Below are 27765 nucleotides of genomic sequence, written 5' to 3'. Positions count from 1 at the left end.
GATGACAAAATGAAAAGTCTTGACCAAGTTTGTGCCTGTGCAGGCAATGATAACTATATCATGACTGCTGCCAAGACAACGGTGATTATAGGACACCATCAATTGAAGATCTGTTTTGATTTCAGAGATGTTAAAATGTAGGGGGGAAAAGTGCATCTCAGAATCTATGAAATATGGTCATATGAGAGTTCAGAAAGGTTACATGATCAATACATGTAAGTCCACAGTGTTCCCTATACATCAGCAATAACTAAATAGAAATAACTACTAAAAGAAAATTCTATTAACAAAACTTACACAATATCTAGCAAAAAAATCTAACAAAAGTTTGTGCAAGAATGTTATGAAAAGCAATAGAGCATGGCCAGATTCAAATCGCAGCTCCACTACTTAGCATACGTCTATGATATGTATCTATATATTTATTCTATAAATTTGATGCAAATATAATAAAAATCCAACAGTTTTTCATAGAAATTGACAAACTGACCCAAAAATAAACAAAGGGAGGAAAATAGCTTTAAGAATCCTGAAGAAAAAGAACATACATTAAGACTGAATTATAAAGGCATCATTATTAAATCAGAGTAGTATAGTCAGACCAATGAAACAAAAAGCAAGAAACTAGAAACAGATGTGTATATGTGAGAAAATGATAAACCTCAAGAGTTGCATTATTAATCAGTGGGGAGAAAGGCTGAACTACTTGGCAAAGCCACATTAAAAAGATAAAATTAGATCCCTACATCACACAATAGAGAAAAAAAATTCCAGATGAATTCATGACCTAAATATGAAAAGGCACAGTATCATTATGATCTTGGGGTAAGGGAAGAATTTCTTGCAGACACAAGAAAACCTAAGCCATAAGTGAAAAAAAAAACCCTGACAAAACTGATTCCTTTCATATTAAGAAGTTCTACACAAAAAATATTCCATAAACAAAGCTAAAAGATAAGCCACAGACCAGGGAATGGTATTTTCAGTGTGTATAATTACAAATCAATTAGTGTTCAGAATATAAAAATATCCATAAACCAATGAGAAAAAGGCAACAATCCAATAGAAAAATGGACCAATGATAGGCACAAGCAAGTTACAAAAAATTCAAACGGCCAACGAATACGTGGGAAAAAAAGCTCAACCTCACTAGTAATCTAAGAAATGCAAAAGGAAAACAGTAATGAGATATCGTTTATATCCAACAGATTCGAAAAAATTGCAAAGTCTAATCTTTTGGCAGTGGTCTGGAGAAAGAGAGGCTCATACACAGCTGGTGGGAGTGTCAAATGGAATACAATTTGACAATGTGGCAAGTCCCAGTAAAGCTGACAAAGGTACAGACTCTTGAATGTAGCAATTCTATTTCTATAATCCCAAGAGAGAAGAACCCTGTATAAGGATGTCCACAGTAGCATTATTTGAAATTGCAGAAAACTGCAAACAACCTAATGGCCCCTCCGTAAGAAGAGATAAATAAACCACAGTATATTTATACTTTGAAATACAAGTAAAATGAATGAACTCCATCAACAGTTTTCAAACTTCTCGGTCTCAGGACCCCTTTGCATTTTTAAAAGTTGAGGACGCCAAAGAGTTTTTGTTTACGTGGGTTCTAGCTATAGATATTTATATTAAAAATTAAATCTGAAACATTTACAAAATATTTATTAATTCATAAAAAATTATAAACCCACTGTATATAAACACAAATAACATTTATTTTAAAATAACTTTTTCAAAACAAAAAAACAACTAGTGAAAGGGTAGCATTGTTTTACATTTTTGCAACTCTCTTTAAAGACAGGCTTAATAGAGGACAGCTGGATTCCCAGAACTGCTTCAATCTCTTATGACATCATGTGCCGTGTGACCTCTGTACAGTACTCAAGCAGCGTACAGAAGAACACAGCCGGAAGAATCTCAGGGATCTCTGGGAAATCCTGGAGCATACTCTGAGAAACCACTGAACTAGATCCACATACAACACGGATAAATCTCAAAAACACACTGCTAAGTGAAAAAATACATACAAAATGACACACACAGTAGGATACCATTTCCGTAAAGTTAAAACACAGAGAGCCATACTTGATATTGTGTTTGGTACATACATATTAGGACAGTGGTTACTTGTGGCAAAGACGAGACAGGAAAGGGATAGGTGAGCACACTTTAACTGGATTTGTGAGGTTTTCTTTCTTTAAACAAACAAGTTATGAAGCAAATACGTAATAAAATATTGAGACTTGTTAAATCTGGGTAATACTCGCTTTTCAGTAATTCTGAAATAGTTCACAAATTAAAAATTTTAAATATATATTTTTTAAAATCCTAATGGCTGTATACTTCAAGCCACTTAGTTTCCTTAAAGTGTACCTCCCTTTGAGTAAAATATAGTTACAAGATACCTGGATTTTATAAAAAGTTGCTTGGAAAAATAATTTGACTGGAGTAAGAATAGACTGGCAACATTAACTTCAGTGAGTTAAGCAGTGGAGGTGGGGTGGGGGTCACTCAGCTCAGGTGGTGTGCCTTAATACGTACACCCCTTGGTCAAAGGACACAGGCTCGAACAGTTGAAAACTATCTAACTACATGAAATTCTCTCCACCCAATAATTGAGATAATTGTTTTTAGAGATAATGACCATGTGCCAGGTACTGCTCAGAGATAAGAACAAATGAGAACCTGTCTCTACAGCGTTTTGAAAAGATGACAAAAATATAAACACACAGTTAAAACATAATAGGTTAAATGCTAAATTAAAGATGTCCACATTGTTACACGAGACAGAGAAGAAACAATGAGCCCGGAAAAATGATGGTGCTATTAACAGAAAGAAAGCTAGCTGGTTTAGAGGCTGTGGGTTACCAAAAAAAAAGATTTTCAATAAATATACTAGGCATCTACTATGTGCCAGATAAATTTAGTTTCAGCCATGTTCAGACAGAGGACACCTGGGTGGAGATGGTCAGTAGGCCACTGGAAATGCTAGACGAGAAACTAGAAGAGAGGGTGGGCACGTTAAAGGACACCAACATCAGCGGAGAAGATTCGAGAAAAAACAACAGAGGATTGACCTTGAGTGAAATCCCATGGTAGAAGACAGAGAAGGCACAGAGAGTTTCTGAAACAGAACACTTTTATATGACACACTGCTGACATGCTGTGGAACAGTTTCCCAGTTTGGGAAATACTGGATTTAGGAATAAGTAGGATGAAAAGAAAGAAAAGTACTGGTGAAAGGAGAGAGAAGAGGTGAGGTTTTTGTAAGATGAGCAAATCTAGAGATGTTTACAAGGAGAGCGAAAGACACCAGCAGATTAGAGGGAATGATGCAAGCGGCAGAATCACTGACAGAGCGCTGTCCTTTGGGACGGGAGCAGCACACAGGCAGAGCAGCTGGGCCTCAAGGAGGCCAATTCTTCCTGCAGTGAGAGAACAGGAGGAAAGCCTAGGCAGAGGGAGGAAGAACATGAAGTGGAAGGAGGGAAACTCAATGGCTTAGATCAGATGGTGGTCTTTCTGGTTTTCGTAAAAGATTAGGCCATCTCTGCTGAGGCTGAGGAGTTTCAAGGACAGGTTGAGGAGTTTAAGAGTGAAAAAGAAAGTCTGGAATCACCAGTGTGCGTAAACACAAATAATACAAACAAGGTCATCACTGACAAGTCCAGATGTGCTTGGAGAGGAAGCATTTACAAAAAGCAATGTGGAAAAAAAATTTTTTTAATGCACTGTGAGCTGGTTTTTAAAAAAAGAAACTTACATCTATCTGAAACATATGCATAAATTAAAAACTAACGCTTCATTAATCCAGGATGGTTGGGTAATAAGGTGCTCCACCAGTCAGTTTTCCAGAGCATCAAGGTCTACCCTTCAGGCAAAAAGCATTGTATATTTAACTGTTTTGGATAGAAATCCTTCTAAACTATACACTTATCTCTCTTCTTAATTATACAACTTGAGTCTAACAATCTATCTTGCACATTCACTCTTGCCGTTCTAGAACATCTACCGCTGCTGTACTGCGCGTGCAGCAATACAATTCTCTTTTTTCTTTTTAACTCTTCCATGTCTTTCCCAGCTATCAAGATATATAAAGCGACTGGTTCTTCTGAGTTTATGTTTACCTTTACCACCTCAACAACCACAGCCCGCCTTAGCAACTTGGGCCTCCTACAATGAACTGTTTCTCAAACTTTTTGTAACCATGGCCCTTTATGATAAACATGAGAACCTCCAGTTCCCTCCCACCGTCACCTGGAGCATGACTGCTCTGACCTGTGGCAGTCTAAGAAAATGGAAAAACAAGTTTCTAAAGAATAGTTAACGCTACCTACAGATTTCTATCTTAAAATTCTAGGAAACACATTCCCCAAATGTGCATCTAGGATAGTCAAATATTAATCAAAACATGAGAAGGCCTGGCTTAGCAAACAGCTTTAGTTACCTTCTCAAACAAAGAGATGGTTACTCTCACCAGGAAGAACAGGGATTGCAAAAGGCCATCTGAAGGCCACTGCCTTTTTAGTAATTACTCTTCTAATCCACTTTTCAAAACTGACTTCTTAAATTACCGTGGGAATACCTACAGCTTCATTCCTCATTTTCGTAAAGAAACCCACAGCACTAGTCCTGTAATTTTCAACCATGGTAAAAATTAGAAACCCCTCCCTATTTGTTTACTACATCTGAGCAAAAGGTGATTTGGAGTGAGAAGTTCGGCTAGAAAAAAGGAGCAGCTGTCTAGTGGAGATGGACCAAGCAAAAAGTAGCCAAATTGGCTTAACTTCTCAACATTCTTGATCATCACTCCGGTAGTGGGAACACTGATCAACTTGCTACTCTCATTATTTCTCAACTTTGAAACTTTTCTTAATCCAATGTAACTGCTAAGTGAATATAAAGCCCGGCTCAGGTGTGTCATCACCGTGCCATCTCAGGGCTTCCTTGCCCTCCCCCATAAGCATAAGCCTCCCCACCTGGCCAGCAAGCTCTTCCACCATCTACCTTTTCTAGCCAGAATTCCCACCACTCCCCTACCGACCCCATCTTCTCCAGTCAAAGTGTAACCACTGGCTGTTTTCTGAAGGAGCCTCACCCTTGAAATGCCCTTTCCCCACCCCCACCTCTGCCTAACAAAGTCCTACCCATCCTTCAGTAACCTTCTCAAAATGTCACCTATTTCAGGAACCCTCTCCTGACGCTCCAAATGGAAACCTTGCGGTCCTCCGAAGCCCCAGTAATTGCCTGTGCCTTTCCCGCAGCACTTTAAGTGCATTTCACCTTGTCTCATCTGCCTCTGACCAACAACTTCTCGCAGCCACCGTCTGCATTACAAGAACCTTTCGAATCTTTCTTAGCACCCAGCGCAGTGCCTCGCCAACAAGGGGCTGCGAGATTACAGGCGAGTTGTACGGCAGGCAATCACAACTACCTTAAGGGATGCAATTCCACCTTAGAATTTTTCAAATCAAACAGGGGCTTCTAAATAACCATGAGAAGTACAGGAACAAAAAATACTGCATCACATGACGTTGTCCTTCAGTAAGGAGATAAAAAACTTTCTGCGCTTTCTTTACTCTTCGAAAAAAAGGAAACACTACCAAAACATCACTAATAGCCTCAAAACAGCTTTTCAAAAAAGGTGTTTCCAAATAAACGAGCTGAGAAGCCTTCCAAATTTTATCCCTCGGTTTTTGTGTTGTGCAACTTGCGCTTTTTCCCCTATTGGATAACAGAGTGGTGAGAACCTTCGCATCAAATTTCATTTTTCTTTCTTTATTCAGATGCTTGGGAACGCAGTGATTGTTGGAAAACCACCGCATCGAAAGCACCCTAATAGCCACGTATGACTTGGCGTGAGTAAAAATAACACGTCTCAGGGTCCCATCTGCCGTGAGGAGCCCAGCAGCCCGGGCTGCCACCCGCCCAGCCGGCCCCCATCGGCTGCAAGCGCAGAGGGAAGGCGCGGGCCAGAGGCGCTGAGGGGCCAGACGTCCCCGGCGCCGGGCGGCAGCAATGGCCGCCTGCGGCAGCTGAGTTCCACTCCAGCGGAAGCAGCTGCAGCCAGTCACGGGGCTGCGGAAGGCAGGGCAGGAAGGTGGCGCTGCCGCCGAGCGCCTGCAGCCCGAGCGCCCATCATGGCGGCGAGGGCAATGGCCGCCGTGGGGAGCGAGCACGCCCCTCCGCGCGCACACGCTGCCGCGCCGGGCCTCCGGGGCCCGTCACCGGAGCCGCCGCCGCCGCCGCCCGCTCTCCGACCCCCCCTCACGGACTGTAGCGGAATTTTCTCTTCAGACGCCGCCTTCAAGATGGCGGCTCCCCCTCCCGGCAACCCCTCAGTCGTCCCCTGCAGCAGGCGCCGAGCCGCCGCCATCTTGTCCCCCGTCCCTCCCCCCCTCGCTGATATTTACATAGCGAAAATCGGCCCGGCCGGCCTGCGGCCTTCACCTCACGCCTGCAGCCTTCGCCTCCCTGCCAGGCCTCGCCCCCGCGCGGTGCCCCGGGCCGGCCGCGGCGCCGACCTAGGGCCCCTCAGCCGCCTCCCGGGCCACCGGGCGACCCTCCCCCAACCCCCGCCCGTTTACGGAGCGCGCCTCCGCCGCTGCTCGGGGCAGCCGGGCTCCTCCCCGGGCCTAACTGCGGCCTCCTCGGGGCCTGCTCGGCGCCGCGCGCCACACCGCCCGGCCTAGCGCGGAAGGGCGCCTTGCGGGCCGCCGACCAGGCCGGGACCAGGCCGCTGCGCGCGCGCTAGGCCCCGCGGCCGCGGCGGCGCCCGAAACTCACCGGACGGGCGTGCGGGCGGTCGGCGACGGTGGCGGGTGCTGCAGGCCGGCCTTTCTCTGGAGCACTGGGCCGGGCTCCGGCTGGTGGGGCGGGAGGAGGGAGGGAGGAGGGGCCGAGCTCGGAGCTGACAAAAAGCGGCCCAGCTCCCCGGCACGGGCCCGCCGTCAGCACGTCACGTCACCGCCCGGGAGAGAGACCCAGGAAAATGCGGAAGGGTAGATAGGCCCCCTCCTCCGCCCGGTGTGTACCCCTGGAGCCCCGGCTCGGCACCGCTCCCGCCCGCGACCGGGGAGCCCAGTGGCCTCGCTGCGGCGGGGTCTCCGGCGGCCGGAGTCTCCGTGACAGCGCCCCCCTTCTTTCCACCTCCTCCGCGCTCCCGCCCGCCGCCGCCGCCGCTACACACGCGCCTCTGCCGCCGCTTCGGCCGTAAAGGCTGCGCGGGGCCGCGGTCCGGCGACCCCGCGGAGAGGCAGGCGGCCCTTCCCAGCCCCGGCCCGGCCGCCCCCCACCATCTCCCGTGGGCCGCGGCCGCCCCCCGGGCCCTCCCCGGCGATCTACCGCCTCTCCGCGCCGGTCCTGGCCGAGGCGCCTGCTCGAGTTGTTTGCAGGCCCTCAGACCCCCGCCCGCAGTAAATGTGTTTTCTTCATCCCGGTGGCTGGAGAAGAAGATAAATTTAGCAACCCCCGCCGTCCCCTGCCTTTGCTTTAAAAAAAAAAAAAAAAAAAAACTTTGAAATAAAATGAAAATAGGCTTGCCAGTCTAAATGGGTGTATGGGCGAGAGAAGGGGGAGAAGGGTTATCCTGCAGCAACTACCAAACAGGTTTTTGGATTTTTTTTTAATAAGCGTTCAGTCAGAGAACCTAACTGATTTTATTAGTTTGCGGGGAAAAATGAGGAAGAGGGTTACATTTTGAAACTCGTTTCGCACATTGCAATAAGCAGGAATTTTTGATATATTTTCTATATATCTGTGTTTCAGAGTTTAGGAGCCTATGAAATGTAGGTCTTGTGTAATTGTTTCATAATGATTTTTTTCACATTAATAAATAGAGAGGTAGCAGAATGGGGTATGGATTCTTTTTTACAAACTACTTAATCCTTTTAAAGTTTAAAAAGACTTAGGAGAGAAGGAAAAATAGCTATTTGATTAAACAAAGCGTTTATCAACTCCAAAAATGTGTATTTTGCGTTTTCATTAGTTTAAATTTTTAAGCTCTTTCCATACTGAACTTGGGACCCAAACTATGTTTAAAAGTTCCTAGTTAAACGTTAAATAGTGTAGTCTTTACATTAATCTGGACTCTGACGCTTTATTTCTTCAGTTCACTAAATGTTAAAGACATTTTTAGACAGTAAAAAACACGAAAGTTATAAAACAAATAGCATATTGGTGTGAAATGCCTTTAAATACAGAGGACGTGTATTTTAGTTTCCTGTCATAACTTTTAAAACTCCCAGAATGCAAGCTGTCCTTTTCCTCAGACATCTTACAATTATAAAATGCTTTCAAAAAGGAAAAACAAAGGTATAGCAAGAAGAAATCCCTGAGAATGTACTGGATGGTAATTTTTCTCTCAAGGTTTTAGCTTTGATTGTTTTTTTCAAGCGATTAAATTTCCTTTCAAAAATGACAAATGACAACATGTCTTCCTTGTTTATAGAAAGTTCCATTGGGCTGTGATGTAGACTGTATTCACAGAAAGGTAAATAAAACTAATATTTATTCAAGTAAAAAAAATGAAAAATAGTTTGCATACCCACACTAATATAATTTTTAAAATTTGATGACCAGCGTTTTAAGTACTTTCCAAGGGCCTCGGTTTAATGCTATGGTATGTCAGGAATGGAGTCTCATCATCCATGCAACTGTAAACAGCATGAACACAAAAACCTAATGTCAGCGTTCTTGTTAGTTCTTCCATAACTACCAACAAATACTTCTAAGTCCACCAGTATAAAGCACTTAAGAAAAGCGTGTCAAGAAGCATAAGCAAAAAAGATGTTTCTTCAATTTAAAAGACCAGGAGTCGTTTAGGGATTGATATTTTTAAAGAGCCCTTTGCCATTGCTTTTCATACATAAAGAGACTGTTAACTTTGATGGGAAACAAGGAAAGGATGGCCTAGTTCTATTAATTATTTTGGATAAAACTTTACTGAAGTCCAAAAAAGATTATTCTATAGATGATTGTACAGATGAGGTCAACTATACTTTTCTTTGAGTTTTCACAAAAGGGAAAGTTAAGTTGTACTTCAAATCCATTTATGGAAGGCCGTAAAAAACAGTATGATAAAAATCATTTTACTAGAAGCACACAATATAAAATACTCATGATAAAGTGAAGGTGCAAAGGAAGTGTGAAGAGCAGAGATCAGAAATCATTAAATGTTATAATAAAATACAAAATACAGTTTATGAAAAGCTTCATGATAGGACCTTGAGAACACCTAAGATCACTGAAAGCGTTTGGTAATCAAGCACTGGGTGATTAAGCACCCGACACCTGGCCCTTAAATGACCTACTACAGCCTATCTTGCATTGATACTTTCGTTCATCGTTTTAGTGTCAGGGACTTACAGAATTCTGGGCACAGGGAGTAAAAAGATGTGCTTGGCCTTGGGGAACTGAATAAGTAGGCTGTCTGTCTATGGCAGAATAACAACATTCTTAAGTGCTTTCATTTCTCACTTAAATAAACACACAATAAACGGAAATTTTATTTAAGGAGATTGAGAGCAGAACATTTCAAAGGCATATGCTGTGAATACAAAATAGATGGTTTCAAAGCAGTCAAAGGGATTTTGGTTATGTGTTAAAATTTATTTGTTCCTTCAGAGCTATTACAGATAGTTAAAAGCATCTACTCAAGGTTTTGACAGTGTTGTAGTAACTTAACTAAAGATCTCTGACATGTTTATAGGTCCTTGAGCCAGAAATAATGCAAGGCCTTTCGATCATTTTTCCAGAGAAAGATTAGTCCGAAAACAAGCTGTTAAAAACAAAAAGGAAGAAAAGAAAACGGAAGAAGAAGAAAAGAAAAGAAACTGTTGATTTTTCACTCCACATCACTGACTGATGGAAATCCAAATAGGAAACAATAAATTATTGGCTTATGAGAAAATATAGACCTTTTTGAATAAAGTTGTGGTAATTCATTATTTTATATCCCAAAGGTTACAAAATATTTACTTTCCCCTAGAAAGGCCCTAGTTTTATTGAACTACGTACACCGTATAAAAATTAACCATTTATCTGATATTTGATACTTAAGTTATCTCATACTTATTGTAACATGAGCAAATTGCATCATGTTGGACTTCAGCAGGCTGTAATTAAGGCCGAGTAAGAATCTTTAATCTGAGTCTTTAAGCCACACACCCTCCCCAAGGGAAATAATTTTAAAATTAACAATAACTGACAAATAGGTGATTTTCAAACAGTATTTTTCACATGGGTCATTAGTTGAATAAGACATTGTTTAATTCCTGAAAATCACCAATAGCCAAATTCTGCCTCGTGGATTATGAATCACAGGACACAGCAAACAAACTAGCTCCTAAAAGAGGTAAAAATCAATATGTGAGGACTGGAAACAGTGATTAACAATAAGGAGCACCCCGGCTGCCCAGACTGGGCCCTCTATATATACAATTTTCCACTAAAGGAACCAAGATTTCTGGGAGAAATGACTGATTCCTGGGCTGGAGCAGAAAAGTACAAGATGAACCAGGAATATCTCCTTATAACAGAAAGCACGAAAAGAAAGTGTCAAAGCTTACTAGGGGTGTGTCAAAAGGTCTCAGGAGCCAGCTTAAAGAGGCTCCAGTTGGCTAAAGATGAAAAATTTGAATGTCAAAAAGAATAATTGCTATGCATTGAAACACATCAAGTATGTTCATGAGTTTATAATTAGACTTTTAAAAATGATTGACTAGTGGTGATGGTTGCACAGCTTTATGAATATACTAGAAACTAGTGAATTGTATACTTTAAAAGGGTAAATTTTATAGCATCTGAATTATATCTTGATTTTTAAAAAGTAATCACCCTTGGAGAATATTAGAGAATCAACTCATTATTTTGAAAACTAGTAAAGGGAAAGATCAGGCACTTATCCTGTATGAACTGTTCCTTAGGCTAAACAAATAGCTCATGAAGGGAATTTTCTTTTAATAGAAGTGTTCCTACTAATACATGAAGAAGGCTTGATAGAATTAGAATATCACCAGTTTGCAACCTCTAATGAGTGAATGGATCTAGGCAATTATCATCAATGACTGCTAACCAGAGTGACAACCAGACATGTCTCATGATGGAAATACACAGTGCCACTAGCCAAGAAAACCAAAACTGAACCTGATCAACCCTCTAACTCTAATTGCCAAATGACAGGAAATACAGGGGACAGAGAAACATATCAATGATACCACAGGGATGCAATCGACAAAATCCAGATGGTGGGAAACCCTATGGGACCTGCTTCTTTCAACAAATAAATTATAGGAAAAAAAATCAGAGGGGAAGCCAATAGATGAGAAAAGAGTTAAAAGACATATCAATCAATTGCAGTGTATGAACTTTGTTTCAATCTTGATTCAAACAAACAAGCATAAAAAAATGATGAGACAACTGGAGAAATGTGAACACTGACCAGATTGTTGTCAACACTAACTGGATATATGCTGACATAAACAAATTATTGTTAATTTGGTTTAGGTGCCATGATGACGTGGTTATACCTTAAAAAGAGTCCTTATCTTTTAGAGATATATTATCAAAATATTTACAGATAAAATAATACACTCTCAGAGATGGCCTTCAAAACAGAAGGGTGAGGGCGGAACAGGGGTTGAGGGTGAAGAGGGTGGGGGATATAAATAAAACAAGATTGGCCATGAGCAGACAGTTGTTGAAGCTGGATGATGGGTACATGAGGATTTGATTTATTATTCTCTTTGGGTATACGTTAGAAATTTTCCTTAACAAGTTCAAAAACCAAAAAAATAAAAAATAAATAAACATACAAAGAAAAAATTGCCTTCAAATTTCAAAGAATCTTTGGAGTGGGGCAAGCATTACAGATACTAGTGGTTTCCTTTCTCACTTTTCTGTGGACCATACACCACTTATTTTCAAAACAATTAGCATAGGAGCCGGCCCCAGGAGCGCTCCGCTTCAGCATCGCAGGGTTTTACTGGATCAGATCCTGGGCGCGGACCTAGCACCACTCATCAAGCCATGCTGAGGCGGCGTCCCACATAGCACAACCAGAAGGACCCGACAACTAGAATATACAACTATATACTGGGGGGCTTTGGGGAGAAGAAAAAAAAAGATTGGGAACAGATGTTAGCTCAGGTGCCAACCTTTAAAAAAAAATAAAACAATTAGCATAATTAAGCAATGAAATAAATAAAACTAGACCACTTATGATTAAGAAGCAGCAATGGTTTTCAATTTGCAAGGGAACACCTTGCTAAAGATGTGGATTCCTGAGCCTCACCTCCTAGAAATTCTGATTTTTAGTAGGGATGGGATAGGGCTGAGGAATCTGCAGTTTAACTAGGAGCCCAGGCGATACGAGTGGGCCACACACCAATGATACTTTAAGAAATATTAGTACATCCTGGCCAATGCATCTTTGCCCACATTTATAAGAGTTTCTCTTGCAGTATAAAGAAGTAAAATTGCTGGATATGGCACATTTTCAATATTCCTCTCCAAAATGACTATACTAATATACATTCCTCCAGCAGAAGAAGAGAATTCCCAATTCCCCATTCCTTGGCCAACTCCTGATGTGCTCATACTTTTTCATTTTTGCCAAGAACATAACTACCTTACAGAATGACCTTTCAGTTAGCAATATTTGCTAAAGGAGCTCTTGAAAAATCTACCACGTTGTGAACAAAGACTTCTTTTCAATGACGTAATGACTTTTTACCCCAAAATATGTTAAATGAATATGCTAAAAGAAGTGATAATTCAACACTACAGTTTAAAGCAAAAATATTCTCACCAAATACAGGACGTAAGAATTCCTCATCAGAGAATTTCATATGGAACAAATTTGAATTGTGCTCTGTGTTTACAAGAAGCACAAATATTTTTTGCTTGTTTTTGCATACAGACATCAAGCAAATAGAAACAAACACCCCAAATTGAGAACAAAACAGGAAGAAGCAGCTGGCAGAAATGTGGAAAGTTTCGTAATTCTCCCAAAGGTGAGGCAAGCCAAGGACACAGCAGGAATCTGAACAAGTAAAATTAAGTTTTAACTAAAGTGTGAATCATGGATGTAAGACTCCTTGGTGCCCTGGCAATGGAGCCCCCACCTTATGGTCATACTATTATACTAAGGGGAAAATGCACACGAAAGTGAAGTGGGTAGTAAAGAGAGTCAGAGCGTTACATGATCTGGTCTGGTGAGGATCTGGGGAATTTTTGCTGTAAAGAATGACTTCACGGGCAGATTTTTAAAATGGATTATGAATAAAAAGGTTAAACTGAGCCTGCGCTCTGGAACGGAGCTTCTCAAACGTTAACGAGCACACAAATCCCCCCAGGATGTTGTGAAAAAGTTCCTTCGGGTGCGGTGGGTCCAGGATGGAGCCTGAGACTCTGCATTTCCAACAGGCTCCCAGGCGAGGCCGACGCCCTGTTCTGAGCAGCAGGGGTTCCTGGGATCCTGCAGAGCTGTTGCTCTCCCCGCGGGCTTTGCGACGAGTCTGTGACCGAGAAGTCGCAGTAGAGCGCGTACCTGCCAGCGCTGCTGCCAGAAACACAATGGGACGGGGAAAGGGCAGAAACCCATTGCCTCAGAAACCTTCCCACATAAAGGGGCTGGGCTTGTGGCAGCCAGTGGCTTAGAGTCCTGCTCTGGGCCTTATGTGGCCCAGGAGTGTTGGGAGAAGAACGGGACTCAACCGCTCTTGGGATTAATGCCACCACCCACGTCCATGCCCCAAGGAACTCAACATTCAGAAGTGGAGGAGAGAGAAAATGACCAGAGAGATGACAGATAGGGAGAAGGGAGAATGACTCCAGCACACAGGTACTTGCTGTTCCTAGCCAAGAGATGCAATAATGAAAGATATTTCAGAAAAAGATTTTCCTAAGCTTCAGAAGATCTCTATCTGCAGACGGAAAGAACTTACCCCATTTCAGGGAAAATTCACGACCTACACACAGACACATTTGGCAACCATTTTTAACGACAAGGGGGAAAAAACCCTGCAATCAGTAAGACAGGAGAAAAGAAAGCATCCCGTGTTGAGGGCTGACCTGGTGTTCGGCACGCTACTTGGTGTTTGACGTGAATTCTCTCCTTTAGACCTCACGGCATTCCAATCAAGTGGGGGTGCTGGCCTTTCCGTTGACCGGATTCGGGAACTCAAGCGATTCTGTCGGGATGCCTTTGCTCTCCAGCTGCCTCAGCTCTTTCATTCCCCGTGGTAGCAGACCGGCTTCCTCCAGACGCAGCACAGGCAGCTCAGGGCTCACGTTATCCTAGCTCAGTAACCGCGGAAGAAAGAGAGAGTCTCTCTTCTGGTTTCGCCACAGAAGGGCTCCAGTTGTTTTTGTGCCTGTGCTCGCCCTGGGATCCATCACAGTGGCCAAGAGGATGGAGTAAGATAATTGGCCAGGGGCCGCCGGTACTCTGATTAGAAGTCCCGCCAGAATTAAAAGGTTGGCGTGAGAAAAAGTAAACATACAAAAGAGAGCAAGGATGGTTTGGCCAACAAATGCAAAGGGTCCAGGACAGGGAGGTCTATGAGTTGCCCCACCTTACAGATGATGAGACAGCATGGATTAGAGAGGTCAAGGTCACACATCTAGTCGAGGTTGAAGAGCCAGGATATAAACCAAGGCAGTCAGAGCAGAGCTCTTCACCACTATGCTGTAAGGCCACAAAGTGACTTTGGTTTCAGACTTCTCTGCAGCATCCGCTTTCAGAAGAAAATGGAGCAACAGCTAGACTTTTTAGAGAAAAAGATTGTAACCAAAAATTCGTACACTCTGCCAAATTGTCTTTCATGATAATAGCGAACAAATATTAAACACAAAACTGTGTGACAGGCACATTTCCAAGTTGTAAGAGGACCTCTGCACTACTAGACTCGAGCTGGGGAGGAGGGGAGGATGGTGGCCCACTTCTCCCTGAGTGACACAGCTGCTCTACAGGAGGGTAACTGGGCAGGGATGGTAGTCCCTGGTCTTCTCGTCTTGCTCCTCTGGATCTGGAACCTCTGCCCTCTGAGCAAGCTGGAGCAGGAGTGATCGGGGCCCAGTACTACAGCCTGTCGCACGTGTAGTAGAACTTCTGTCCTACTGTGGAGGCTGGGCAGGGGAAGGGAGCTCCAGTCCTCTGCCCTGCACCTGCCTGGACGCAGCTTCTGCAACACAGCGCTAGCGGTCATGAGAGATGCTGATGGCCTGCCCTTCCCGGAGTGAAACCATAGCCCTAGACTGGGAGCTAGGAGGAAAGGGAGCCACATCTTCTTGGCTGTATCTTCCCAGAGTAGGGCTTCCGTCACACTGAGCTAGGCGGTGGGAAGCAGTTTGCGGCTCAAATGCCACAGACTCCCATTGTTCTTAATAAGGTTTGGTAGTAGATTTTCTTGAATAAATGTTTCTCTATTTGCTATATGTCCTTAGGACAAATTCCAGAGACTTTAAATGGTTGGGTTTTTAAAATAATTTTCACCAGTTAAATGGTTGTTTCACTGGGGAGAGTGTCTACCACTCTCCTCGCCCCACCATTTTGGAAGTCCGCTACGTCCATCAGGTCTTTTTAAAGGTGAAAAATAAGTTTCTTTGGCAGATTATAAACTCATGATTCAAACATATTCCATGTGTTTCAACCCACTGCAATTATTTTTATTGATGTTCAAATTATCCCAACTGTGGCTAGTGGGAACTTCTTTAAATTGGCTCCTGAATCCCTTTAACATGACCCTAATGGTTGTTGACAGCTTTCTTGCTACTGAAATACTGTGTATATTACCTTTCCCCAGACCCATAGAATGCTTTTGAAAAACTTAAAGGTCACACTTACCAGTATCAAAAGGAATATACACGCCTTCCGAAGAAATGAAGAAGATAAAAGCAAACACTCAAAAGGGAAAAACAAACAAGTTAAAAAATCATAAAAGAGATAAAAAATGATAAGGAAACATTAACAATAGTATAGGAAAATATGACATGAATGATAAAACAAATGCATTAGTGATCATGATAAATGTAAATGGAATCTACTCCCCTATTAAAAATTAAGACTTATAAATTAGATTAAGAATTCAATTTTAGGGGCCAGCCTGGTGGCACAGCAGTTAAGTTCACACGTTCCACTTCCGCGGCCTGGGGTTCACCAGTTCGGATCCCACATGCAGACGTGGCACCGCTTGGCAAGCCATGCTGTGGCAGGTGTCCCTCGTATAAAGTAGAGGAAGATGGGCATGGATGTTGGCTCAGGGCCAGTCTTCCTCAGCATAAAGAGGAGGATTCACAGTAGTTAGCTCAGGGCTAATCTTCCTCCAAAAAAAAAAAGAATTCAATTTTATGTTATTTAAACGAAGCACAAAATGAAACAAAAAGATTAATGGGAAGGAAGGGGAAATATATAAAACAAATGCAAGTGAAGAGAAATCAAAGATGAAAATACTTAAATTTTGTAGAATTTGACATTAAAAAAGTGACATTGAGATGTATAAAGCCAAATATGAAGGATAATCACTTAATAATATGATTAATAAGTCTTGCTTAATAATTTCCTGGAAAGAAACATATACACTAGACAATATACCTTTTTTTTCCCTAGTGCTCATGCAACATTTACAAAAATTAAAACATAGCTTCTCTGACGGTGGCACTTAAACGGGGTTCAATTGCTAAAGAAGACTCATAGGACCCAAAATGACGAAGCTTACAAATCTACAGTTTGTTACAGAGAAAGGACACACTAGAGCAAGAGCATGGAAGTCAGAATATGTATATCACAGCATTTGACTCACAGCAGGGGTCTGGAGAGGCCGGTGCAGGCTCCTATTGTCCTTTTCTTCTGGTCCTACTAGATGTTCTGCACTCTTCTTGTATCTTCTCTGCCCCAGCCCTAGAATCAGCCATTTCTTGAAGGAGCCCTGGTCCTGTTTATTGGAGAATGGTATTTAGAAACAAAGATCTGGATGCAAGCTGTGCTCATGACTTCAGGGATGTCACTGCTTCTAGGCCATCTCAGCAATCAGAGCCAGGAAATATATCTAAGTACACTACCCTATGTAAACATGCATCTCTATATCTCTGTATCTACCAGGTAGAGTATTTATGTACAGTTCTTTCTGTCATTATCTAGTTAAATCACTGTTTTTCTTTTTAACTCTATTGTCTAGTCAAAATACTGTTTCTTTTTTTATTGAGGTATATTGACATACAATGTTATGTTAATTTTAGGTGTACAACATAATGATTCAATACTTGTGTACACTGTGAAATGATCACCACAAGTCTAGTTAACATCCATCGCCATACATAGTTACAGAATTTTTTTCTTGTGTTGAGAACTTATACGATCTACTCTCTTAGCAACTTTCAAATATATAATACAGTATTATTAATTACAGTCATCATGCTGTACATTACATCCTCATGACATTTATTCTATACTTTAAAACATTGTTTTTCAAAGTTACTTAGCAATTTTTTCTCCTATCCTCTTCAGTGAAGTTATATCATACGTTTTCTAATACAATTAGATTCTTTTGTCACAATCTGCAGTCTACACTGGGATCACTGACAATTGGGTTGATTTTTTAAAATTTTGCGTACAGTAAAGTCGTTCTCGGTGGTGTACCGCTCTATGGGTTTTGACAACTGTAGAGTCATGAATCCACCACCACCCTTTGCAGCCCATTATGTTACTCAACCCTTCCCTCTCCCCCATCCCTGGCAACCACTGATCTGCTTTCTGTCCTGTGGTAGACTGAATAATGACCCCAAAAGATATCCATGTCCTAATCCCCCCAAACTGGGGAATGTCACATCATATGGCAAAAGGGACTTTGCAGGTGTGATTAAGTCAAGGATCTCATGATGGGGAGATTATCCTGGATTATGCAAGTAGGCCCTAAATGTAATCACAAGGGCCCTTAAAAGAGGGCAGCAAGAAAGTCAAAGGAGGTAGTAAGAGATATGAGGATGGAAGCAAGAGGCTGGAGTAATGTGAAAAAGGAGTCACAAAGCTGAGGAATACAGGTGACCTCCAGAAGCTAGAAAAGTCATGGAAACGAATGCTTCCCTAGAACCTCCAGAAGGAACCAGCTCTGCAACACCTTGACTTTAGCCCAGTGAAACTGATTTCAGACTTTCTGGCCTCCAGAACTATAAGAGAAGAAATTTGTATTGTTGTAAGTCACTAAGTTTGTGGTAATTTTTTATAGCAGCAATAGGAAACTAATACACATCTCTATAGTTTTGCCTTTTTCAAAGTGTCATGTGAATGGAATCATACTATACTATTGGGTCTTTGCAGTCTGGTTTCTTTCACTTGGCAAAATGCATTTAAGATTCTTCCATGTTTAGATTGGCCCCAGTGGCCTAGCGGTTAAGTTCAGTATGCTCCATTTGAGAGGACCAGGTTCAGTTCTCAGGCGCGGACCTACACCACTCTATTAGTGGCCATGCTGAGCTGGCAGCCCACATACTAAAAAATAGAGAAAGATTGGCATGGATGTTAGCTCAGGGCTAATCTTCCTCAGCAAAGAAAAAAAAAAAAAGAAAGAAAAAAAGAAAAATTCATCCATGTTTATGTTACGTATATTTTACCACAAAAAAAAGATTCATTCATGTTGTCGAGTCAATCAATAGATCTTTCCTTCTTACTGCTGACTAGTATTCCACTGTATGCATATACCAGTTTGTTTATCCGTTCACCTGTTGAAGGATATCTGGTTGTTTCCAGTTTTTGATGAATAAAGCTGCTGTAAACATTTGCATACAAGTTGCTGTGTGTACATATATTTTCAATTCACTTGTCTATTGAAGAAAACTCATAGGTATTCATAGTTTTTAGGACATGGAGATGTCAATTTAAATATCATTACCAGGGAAACACATTATTAAGTAACACAAACAACAAGAGTTACAAGCTTTTTAAGGCCAAGGTTACATTCACAAAACAAGCCATAAGTTCTGAGTTCCAGATATCTTACAAGATCCCTTTTGTTAGAAATAACATTTTCAAGGACGTTTTAAGAAACCAGAAAATCATCTTCTTATACTGTTGCTGGGATTTCTTACACCAGCCGTTAGGGGGGTCTGTGGTTTTCCAGACCACATGCTGAAATTCCATTATTTAGAACTAAGAGAAATAGAGACCTAAAAATATTAAAACTTACTACGGAAAGGAAAGGGGCAAAATAGAATTATAAACAATCAGAATATGAGCATGTAGTATTATCCATCTACTGTGTGAATAGAGAAAACATAATAAATGTTTGAATTTCTGCCTTATTATATTGGCAATCGATTCACCCCTAGTTCTTAGTACTGTTTGCTATGAAACTTTGTGAAAAGTTTCATGAAATCGTTAAAACTTACCTGTTTTTTCCAACAGATGTGCCGTGACACCTCTGCCAGTGGAATTTTGCCTGAACAAAGAAAAAAGTCATTCAAACAGAAAAGTGGAAAAATTTTTCCCTAAAGGACCAAAACTACAGAGGAATAATTCCAAATTGCACCCCTCAATGCACAATCAGGGACAAGTCACATAATAGCCAAAAGGCTCGTAAAACCAGCTGTAAAGTATATACCAAACATTTGTGGGGATGTGGGATTTTCTCCTACTTACAAGCTAATGAGTTAGCCTGCTACCATTTCCTGGATGTCAGCAGCACAGTAAGCAGCATGAGCATCATCAGCCTATTTGCATGGGTTCCCCAGTCCCCAAGACCCACAGGGCCCATGCGGAGGGTCCCAGGGGGACACACTGTATACACAATGCACATTTGACAGCTGGGGAACACTGGCCTTGGGGAATTCACATCTTTTATAGTAAGCCTGCTCTTTATCCCGGAAGGAGCTATCACCTCATCCCTCAAGGGAGCTCCCTGCAAATACAGCCCTGAGAATGGCCCAGGTAACTTCCTTGCATTCTTGGCACACGAAACAAGAACACGTAAGGACACTCTAGGCTGTGACAGACTGTATCTCCCAACAATATTATGCCCAGAGAGAAAATAGATCATCTCTCTTTCCACATGAAATGGACAATAAGATACACTGCCCAGAGTTTTGCCCCTAAGAATATATATTCCTTCACCACTGTCTTTTGGGGGCTAAAATGCAGCTATTATTCATTTTTAGCTGGTGCCAGCAAACTGTGCATAAACCAGGCCTGTGCTCTTTTTCTGTTAACCCATTATAAAGAACTCTCTGGGAAGCCATAAATGTGGGTTAAGGGAGAAGTAAATCAGTGGGAGCAAGTCCCATGGGAGTTTAAAACTCCTCTTCATGCAGTTGACTTGTGCGTTCTGACCAGCTGGGCTCGACTATGTATGTAACATTATCGTTTTCTAATGGAATACTGTCGTCATATCCAATTTTATGTTTCCATGGATCAGATAACATCTAGTTCCTGATGGTCATTTCAGGTAGCATAGCTCATTCTCCCTTCACCTTCCAGATCTCCTGCCCATGCTTTCTATTGAGTGAACCGACCCAGAAGCTGGAGGGCAAGGAAATCTGTTGATACAGTCCCTTCCCAGGGCGCAGAGGAGGTAGAGAGGGTGGAGTGAATCTGGAAGGGCAAATGGAAGATATCCAGCACAGCCCATAAATGGCATTGATGTCATCTGTGTGATTTTCTAAAACATTAAACCATTCTTGGTAAAGTTCCAAACAAAACAACACACACTCCTTTCAATTTACACAGTAGTTCTGTTCCTGGAAAATTCCAGGATATTAAAACCATGCAAAAATACCCTGAGTTATGCTCACTCCGGCAGCAATACACTAAAACTGGAATTATACAGAGAAGATAAGCATGGCCCCAGAAGAGTGACATACAAATTTGCAAAAGCATACTATATTTTTTAAAATAAATTTTAGAAAAGGAAAAAAGTACTTTGACTTTACGTGTGAAATGAGGTTAGGTTTAGGCTCAGATAATTACAAATAGGTTTTTCATACACATGAATGTCTAAGGGGACATTTGAAAATTGGGTAAGATGTAGGAAAATTCATCCTTGTAAGAAAGTCACATGCATTGAAGGACATATGACATTCTTGGCTCCTGCCCACTAACTGCCAGGAGATCCCTGCCAGGGGATTCCTGTCAATCACTGTAACAACCAAAATAGCCCCAGGTGTTTTCAAAGCAGACCCATGGTACTGCCCCAGTGAGACCCACACTCCTAGGTGAAACATTCAGCCTTGCAGAATTTGAGTTTCATCGTTCATCCACCGAGTCTCTAGGGGCAGCACTGAATGGAAGAAAGGACTTCTCAATTTATGGGTCCTTGTTCCATCCAATATACAAAAGTCTCTGACCCACTTACCAAACACTTGCTGCCATTTCTGGCAACATATAATTGTGAATTGGAATTGTCCGATTTAGTAAAAATAAAATGTAAGAAAATAACTGGATGTGAAACTCAAGCTTCACAGGAAGCCAAATAAAAGTTCATAAATAACCACATTTCATGTCATTTGATATTAAACTACAATATTTTTCTACTTCTAACATATATTTTAAGTATATACATTTTAAGTAATATATAGGTATCACATAAAACTACAAAGCATAGACAAAAATAAAAAGTAAAAACATCCCATTCTGTGGTAGACAGAATAATGGCCCTCCTCAAAATCTCTGAAACCACCCCTCCCAACCTGATCCCTGAAGCCTTTTCCGTGGCGAAAGGGACTTTGCAGATGTGACTAAGTCAAGGATCTTGAGATGGGAAGATCATCCTGGATTGCCCATGTGGGCCCAATGTAATCACAGGGTCCTTATAGAAGGGAAGCAGGAGGGTGAGAAAGCAGAGAAGGCGACGTGACGATAGAAGCAGATGTTGGAGTGATGCAGCCAAGGAGTGCTCGCAGCCTCTAGAAGCTGGAAGAGACAAGGAATGGATTCTCCCCCGGAACCTCCAAAAGGAACCAGCTTTGCAGACACCTTGATTTTAGTCCCATAAGACTCGTTGCATACTTCTGACCTCCAAAACTGTAAGAGAATAAATTTGTGTTGTTTTAAGCCACTAAATCTGTGGTAATTTGTTACAGCAACAATAGGAAACTGTAAACATTCTCCCACGCAGAGATCCACCACTGTTAGCACCTTAGTACCTGTAGTTCCAGACCTTTCCCTGTACTATAATGTGTGCGCGTACTTTTTGGATCACAGTGTGCAAGCTATTTTATAACCTGCTCTTTTAAGTCAAAAAACTCCATCTGTCCATTTCATCAAATACCTAGACTATGTTAAAAATGTCCCAAATGACACAAAAATGCCGTTAACAGTTGTTTGGTCCAAATCAGGATCTGTTCGAGGACCACATATAGCATCTGATTATTAGGTTCCTTTCGTTCTGATGTTGGCTATTGAAGAGATGGTCCTACAGTTGTTCTGAGGAATGTGCCACCTTCTGGGTTTGTTTAGTTACTACCTTTGGGGCTGTTTAATTTGTTCTTCTATTTGTTATTCCCTGTTCGTTATTTTTCCTGTAACATTTTTATTAAACATTTTTGGCTAGAATACTCTATAGGTGATGAGTATTCATGTTGAATTGCATCAAAAGACACATAATATGTGGTTAATCCATTAATGATGTTAAGATTGATTTCTGGATTAAGGTGATGACTCCTAATCCCTCCATTGTACAGTTATATTTTTGCCCTGAAACTAGGAAGTGACCGTTGTTACTTTTGCATTTTAAAAATACCCAATGCCATTCATCCATTTTAACACCAATTGATAATCATTATGACGAGGATAATGGTCACGGTAATTTCAATAAAGTTTGTGAAGTGATGTTTTTCAAAATCTATCATCTCTTCTACATTTACTAATTGGCATCCTTCTGTGAAGTAGAGCTTTCTCTCACCTATTGGGGATATTTGGTTACCTGAAATACAGATTCTACTGGAAAGGCAGGATAAAATGCTTAATTCTTTACTACTAACTACCAATTTTCATAGTAAGTAGTTGCTTTAATAGCTGCCTCAAATGGTGACAAAAATTTTCAGATTTTCTCTATTTTGAACATCATTGTTAAATCATGGATTTTTGTAGATTCCATCTGTTTCGATTCGTTGCCCCATTAGTCTTTATGATGCCCTAAATGTCACGACTGTGGCCAGTGGAACATGACTCCATTGATCTTTGAGAACTTTGGTGATATCTAGCACAACAAAATATCCCTGACTCTTCTTGTACTTTTCCTGTCCCAGCCCTGCAATAAGCTATTTCTCCAGAAGGTTCAGCTTCCAGGACCGGCCTTGTGGCCAAGTGGTTGAGTTCACATGCTCCACTTGTGCAGCCCGAGGTTTCACTGGTTTGGGTCCTGGGCACGGACCTGGCATCACTCATCAAGCCATGCTGAGGCGGCGTCCTGCATAGCAGAACTAGAAGGACCTACAACTAGAATATACAACTATGTACTGGGGGGCTTTGGGGAGAAGAAGAAAAAAAATGGCTCAGCTTCCCTTTAATGGGGAGTGGTTTTCAGAGACTACAACCTGAGCATTAGGGGTGTTCATTATTACGGGAGTGACGTTGCTTTTAGGCCATTTCAATGGACAGAGCTAGAAAAATATACATATTGTGGCAGACAGACTCTAGGGTGGCCCCCATGATCCCTACCTCCTGATGTTCATGCTTCTTTGTGCTCCCCTCCTCCTGAAAGTGGGAGGAACCATGAATTGCTTCTAGTCGTAGTGCATGGCAAAGGTGACAGGATGTGCATGATTGCATATAGAAGATTATAGAATGTATGACTAATGCCAGTCTCGCAAGGAGACTATCTCCCTTACTGGCTTTAAAGAAGCCAGCTGCCATGCTATAAGCTGCCTACAGAGAGGGACACTTGGCAAGGAACTGAGGGCAGCCTCTGGCTGATGGCCAGCAAGAAATTGAGGCCCTCAGTCCAGCAGCCTGAACAGTTGCTGCCAACAACCACGTGAAAGTGAAAAGCTGCCAACAACCACATAAGGTTGGAAGCAGATGCCACTGCAGCCCCAGCCAACACCTTGGTTGAAGCTTTGTTAGTCCCTGAAGCAGAGCATCTAGCTAAGCCATCCCAGGCTCCTGACCCACAGAAAGTGGGAAATCGTAAACGTGGCTTGTGGTAAGCCTCTAAGTTTGTGGTAATATTGCTATATAGCAATAGATAATTAATACACTATTTAATCATGGATTTATTTGAATATTTTCAATTCAATTTCAATATTACAGTGTTTTTCTTAATTTCTTGGATTCTATCCTAATATTTTCAAAAATAATGGAACTACTAGTCCTATCCTCTGGAGGACCACACATCAAATTGTGAATAAAAAACTGAAAATAAGGGATCTCCTCTCCTTTCTTTTTTTAATTGAAGTATAATTGATAAACAAGATTATATTAGTTTCATGTGTACAACATGGTGAATTGACATTTGTATGCATTGTGAACTGATCACCACAATAAATCTAGTTACCATCTGTCACCATACAAAGTTAACACAGTATTATTGACCATATTCCCCATGCTGTACAACACATCCCCATGACTTATTTATTTTATAACTGGAAGTTTGTACCTCTTGATCCCCTTCACCTACTTCATTCCCCCGACCCCTCTCCCCTCTGGCAACCACCAATCTATTCTCTGTATCTATGAGTCTGGGTTTTGTTTTGTTTTGTTTTGTTTGTTTTGTTTGTTTTGTTTTTTAGATTCCACATATATGTAAAATCACGTGGTATTTGTCTTTCTCTGTCTGACTTATTTCACTTATTATAATTCCCTCAAGGTCCATACATATTATCGCATATGGCAAGATTTCATTCTTTTTTATGGCTGAGTAGTATTCCATTGGATATATACCACATTTTCTTTATCCGTTCATTTTTCAGTGGTCACTTAGGCTGTTTCGTTATCTTGGTTATTGTAAGTAATAGCGCAATGAATACAGGGGTGCATATATTGTTTTGAATTAGTGTTTTTGTTTTCTTCAGATATATACCCAGAAGCGGAATTGCTGGATCATATGGTAGTTCTATTTTTAATTTTCTGAGGACCCTCCATACTGTTTTCCATAGTGGCTGCACCAATTTACATTCCCACCAAGTGTTCCCCTTTCTCCACATCCTTGCCAACACCTGTTATCTCTTGTCTGTTTGATAATAGACATTCTGACAGGTATGAGGTGATATCTCATTGTGGTTTTGATTGGCATTTCCCTGATGATTAGTGATGAGCATCTTTTCATACACATGTTAGCCATCTGTATGTCTTCTTTGGCAAAATATCTGTTCAGATCCTCTGCCCATTTTTAAATCAGTTTGTTTGTTTTTTTGTTATTGAGTTGTGTGAATTCTTTATATATTTTGGATATTAACCCCTTGTCAGATATATGACTTGCAAATATCTTCTTCCATTCAGTAGCTTGCCTTTTCGTTTTGTTGATGGTTTCCTTCACTGTGCAGAAGCTTTTCAGTTTGGTGCACTCCCACTTGTTTATTTTTGCTTTGGTTGCCCTTGCCTTTGGAGTCAGATCCAAAAAACATCACCAAGACCAATGTCAAGGAGCTTACTACCTATGTTTTCTTCTAGGAGTTTTATGGTTTCAGGTCTTACATTCAAGTCGTTAATCCATTTTGAGCTAATTTTTGTGTATGGTGTAAGATAGTGGTCTAGTTTCATTCTTTTGCATGTGGCTGTCCAGCTTTCCAGACACCATTTATTGAAGAGACTGTCCTTTCCCCATTGTATATTCTTGCCTCCTATGTTATAGATTAATTGACCACATGTGCATGGGTTTATTTCTGGGCTCTTTGTTCTGTTCCATTGATCTGTGTGTCTGTTTTTGTGCCACCATACTGTTTTGATTACTATAGCTTTGTAATATAGTTTGAATTCAGGGAGCATGATACCTCAGGCTTTGTTCTTCTTTCTCAAGATTGCTTTGGTTATTCAGGGTCCTTCGTGGTTCCATGCAAATTTTAGAATTATTTATTCTAGTCCTGTGAAAAACGCCATTGGAATTTTGATAGAGATTGCATTGAATCTGTAGATTGCTTTGGGTAGTATGGATATCTTAATAATATTAATTCTTCCAGTCCATGATCTCCTCTCCTTTCTATTTTTCCATTCTTCCTCTCTTTGAAGGAGAACATATATTCATTCATATTTTTTTCTATACTTCTACATATATATAAATATATTTCTATATTTATATTTCTATGAAATCACTCCACAGTAATTTTAGCCCTAGGATTCCTTTAAATTGTTATTGCAAATTATAATATTTCCTGTTACTATTGTACTTCATGGTTTAAAACTTTTTTTTTTCTGCTGAGGAAGATTAGCCCTGAGCTAACATCTGTGCCAATCTTCCTCCACTTTATATGTGGGTCACCACCACAGCATGGCTGACGCGTGGTATAGGTCCACGCCCAGGACCTGAACTCTCGAACCCAGGCCGCCAAAGTAGAGCACACTAAACTTAACCACTACACCATGGGGTCAGCCCCAAAACTAATTTTTACATGTATAAGTTTCTCTAATAAATTTTGAAAGAGCATTCAATTAACAGAAATTTGATTTAGGCAAAACTGTCATACAAATTATTTGTTTCTCACTAACAATGTTTATTTCCCCAAATAAGGCACACCTATGCTTTTAAAATGTTTTTTTAAACAGCTAAATACGTAGTTTGATTCTCCATATTTTTAATAAACATATGAAATAGAAATTCAAAGTCCAAGCTCTGGACAACCACTTATGATGAACAAAGATGACCCTAACCTCAACCAACTACTTCTTTTTTTTTTTTTACTATTTAGTAACAAATATTTATTAACTTTTAAAATTATACAAGTACATTTATTTTTCTATTATTTCTGCTCAAAAATTAAATGGTGTCAAATGTCCACTTAAAATGATATTAATACTGATAAAAGAAAAAAATACTCAGATTCATTTTGAATACTTGTTTATTACTTTCAGGTTTAGCACAAGATGTTATAGAACAAATAATTCGGCCTGACAAAATAACATTTTCCAAAATTACTATTTCCAGTAACAATTTCTCTATTGAATGAGACTTGACAGTAAATATTGTGAAATATCTCACAACCGCCCTGCACATGGGTCAATAAATATTATAAATAATGTATTTTATAGGAAGCAGCAGCTAGCTTCATAGAAGCTTGAGGAACAATGGTCAAGTTCTCCTGACCAAAAATATCATACTCACTAAGAAAGAGATTAAGTTATTTAAGTGAAAGGCTTTTCTGGCACAGCTTCACATATTCCTTAAATCTCTGTTTACGTCATGAAACTGTTTTCTCTGGATTAATAATGCATTGAAGAGGCTGACAGAACCTTGAGAAAAAAGGTCTGGGTTTTATTTCTCTCTCTGTCCCCAGGTCTAGTATAGAACCTGGCATATTAACTCAATTAATGTTAAATAAATAAATGAATAATTGGAGGAAGGAAGGAAGGAAAGGGTGCCAAGGATCTGATGAGATGGCCTTAAGTGGCTTTAAGTGACTTTGAAATATATTTAAATATCTTAAAAGGAATAAAGAAATACAAAGCAATGAAGGACTGAAGGAAGTTAGGCAAAACCTAAGTGAAAGCTGCAGATTGCCACGAATCAATGAAAGAAATAGTTAATAGGCTATAAACCCAGAAATGAGGATTATGTGGACTGCAGTTACAACCTCTACTTTGAAATTTTGGAATCCACGTCATTTTGTCTATAAAAAGGG

The 27765-nt window shown here is 40.8% G+C and overlaps 2 protein-coding genes, 1 long non-coding RNA gene and 1 other non-coding gene across 9 annotated transcripts in view; 3 read left to right on the top strand and 1 right to left on the bottom strand.

Moving 5' to 3' along the window:
• ZFX (zinc finger protein X-linked) overlaps positions 1–7471 on the bottom strand; it is a 53011-nt gene extending 45540 nt beyond the window's left edge. The window contains exons 1-2 of one of the 6 annotated variants that reach the window (XM_070256816.1): positions 7351–7451; positions 6793–6872 (exon numbers count right to left, since the gene is read on the bottom strand). The gene's annotated coding sequence lies outside the window, so the exon portion shown is untranslated. Of the gene's footprint in view, positions 1–6792; positions 7268–7350 lie in introns of those variants that run through there. The other 5 variants (XM_070256817.1, XM_023633988.2, XM_023633990.2 and 2 more) reach the window with 5 other exon arrangements.
• Positions 3278–6698, top strand: LOC138921977 (transcription initiation factor TFIID subunit 4-like). The gene is made up of 2 exons (XM_070258358.1): positions 3278–3436; positions 5889–6698. The coding sequence occupies exons 1-2, from the start codon at positions 3278–3280 to the stop codon at positions 6696–6698; spliced, it is 969 nt and encodes a 322-aa protein (XP_070114459.1).
• On the top strand, positions 6907–9899 carry LOC111771578 (uncharacterized). Its single transcript, XR_002805482.2, has 3 exons — positions 6907–7032; positions 8456–8497; positions 9762–9899. It is a non-coding gene; the product is annotated as an uncharacterized lncRNA (long non-coding RNA).
• Positions 9900–20780: 10881 nt separating this feature from the next.
• Positions 20781–20883, top strand: LOC111771683 (U6 spliceosomal RNA). Its single transcript, XR_002805611.1, has one exon. It is a non-coding gene; the product is annotated as a U6 spliceosomal RNA (small nuclear RNA).
• The last annotated feature ends 6882 nt before the right edge of the window (positions 20884–27765 follow it).

Source organism: Equus caballus, chromosome X, assembly GCF_041296265.1.
Source record: "Equus caballus isolate H_3958 breed thoroughbred chromosome X, TB-T2T, whole genome shotgun sequence".
NCBI classification, from domain to species: Eukaryota; Metazoa; Chordata; class Mammalia; order Perissodactyla; family Equidae; genus Equus; species Equus caballus.
Note: the sequence above shows the minus strand (reverse complement) of the source record. Positions and strands in the feature narration are given on the sequence as shown.

Coding starts and splice junctions, on each gene's coding strand:
- LOC138921977 (XM_070258358.1), top strand. CDS start 3,278: ATGAGCAAATCTAGAGATGTTTACAAGGAGAGCGAAAGACACCAGCAG. Junction 3,437..5,888: donor GGAGGCCAATTCTTCCTGCA/GTGAGAGAACAG, acceptor AACACGTCTCAG/GGTCCCATCTGCCGTGAGGA.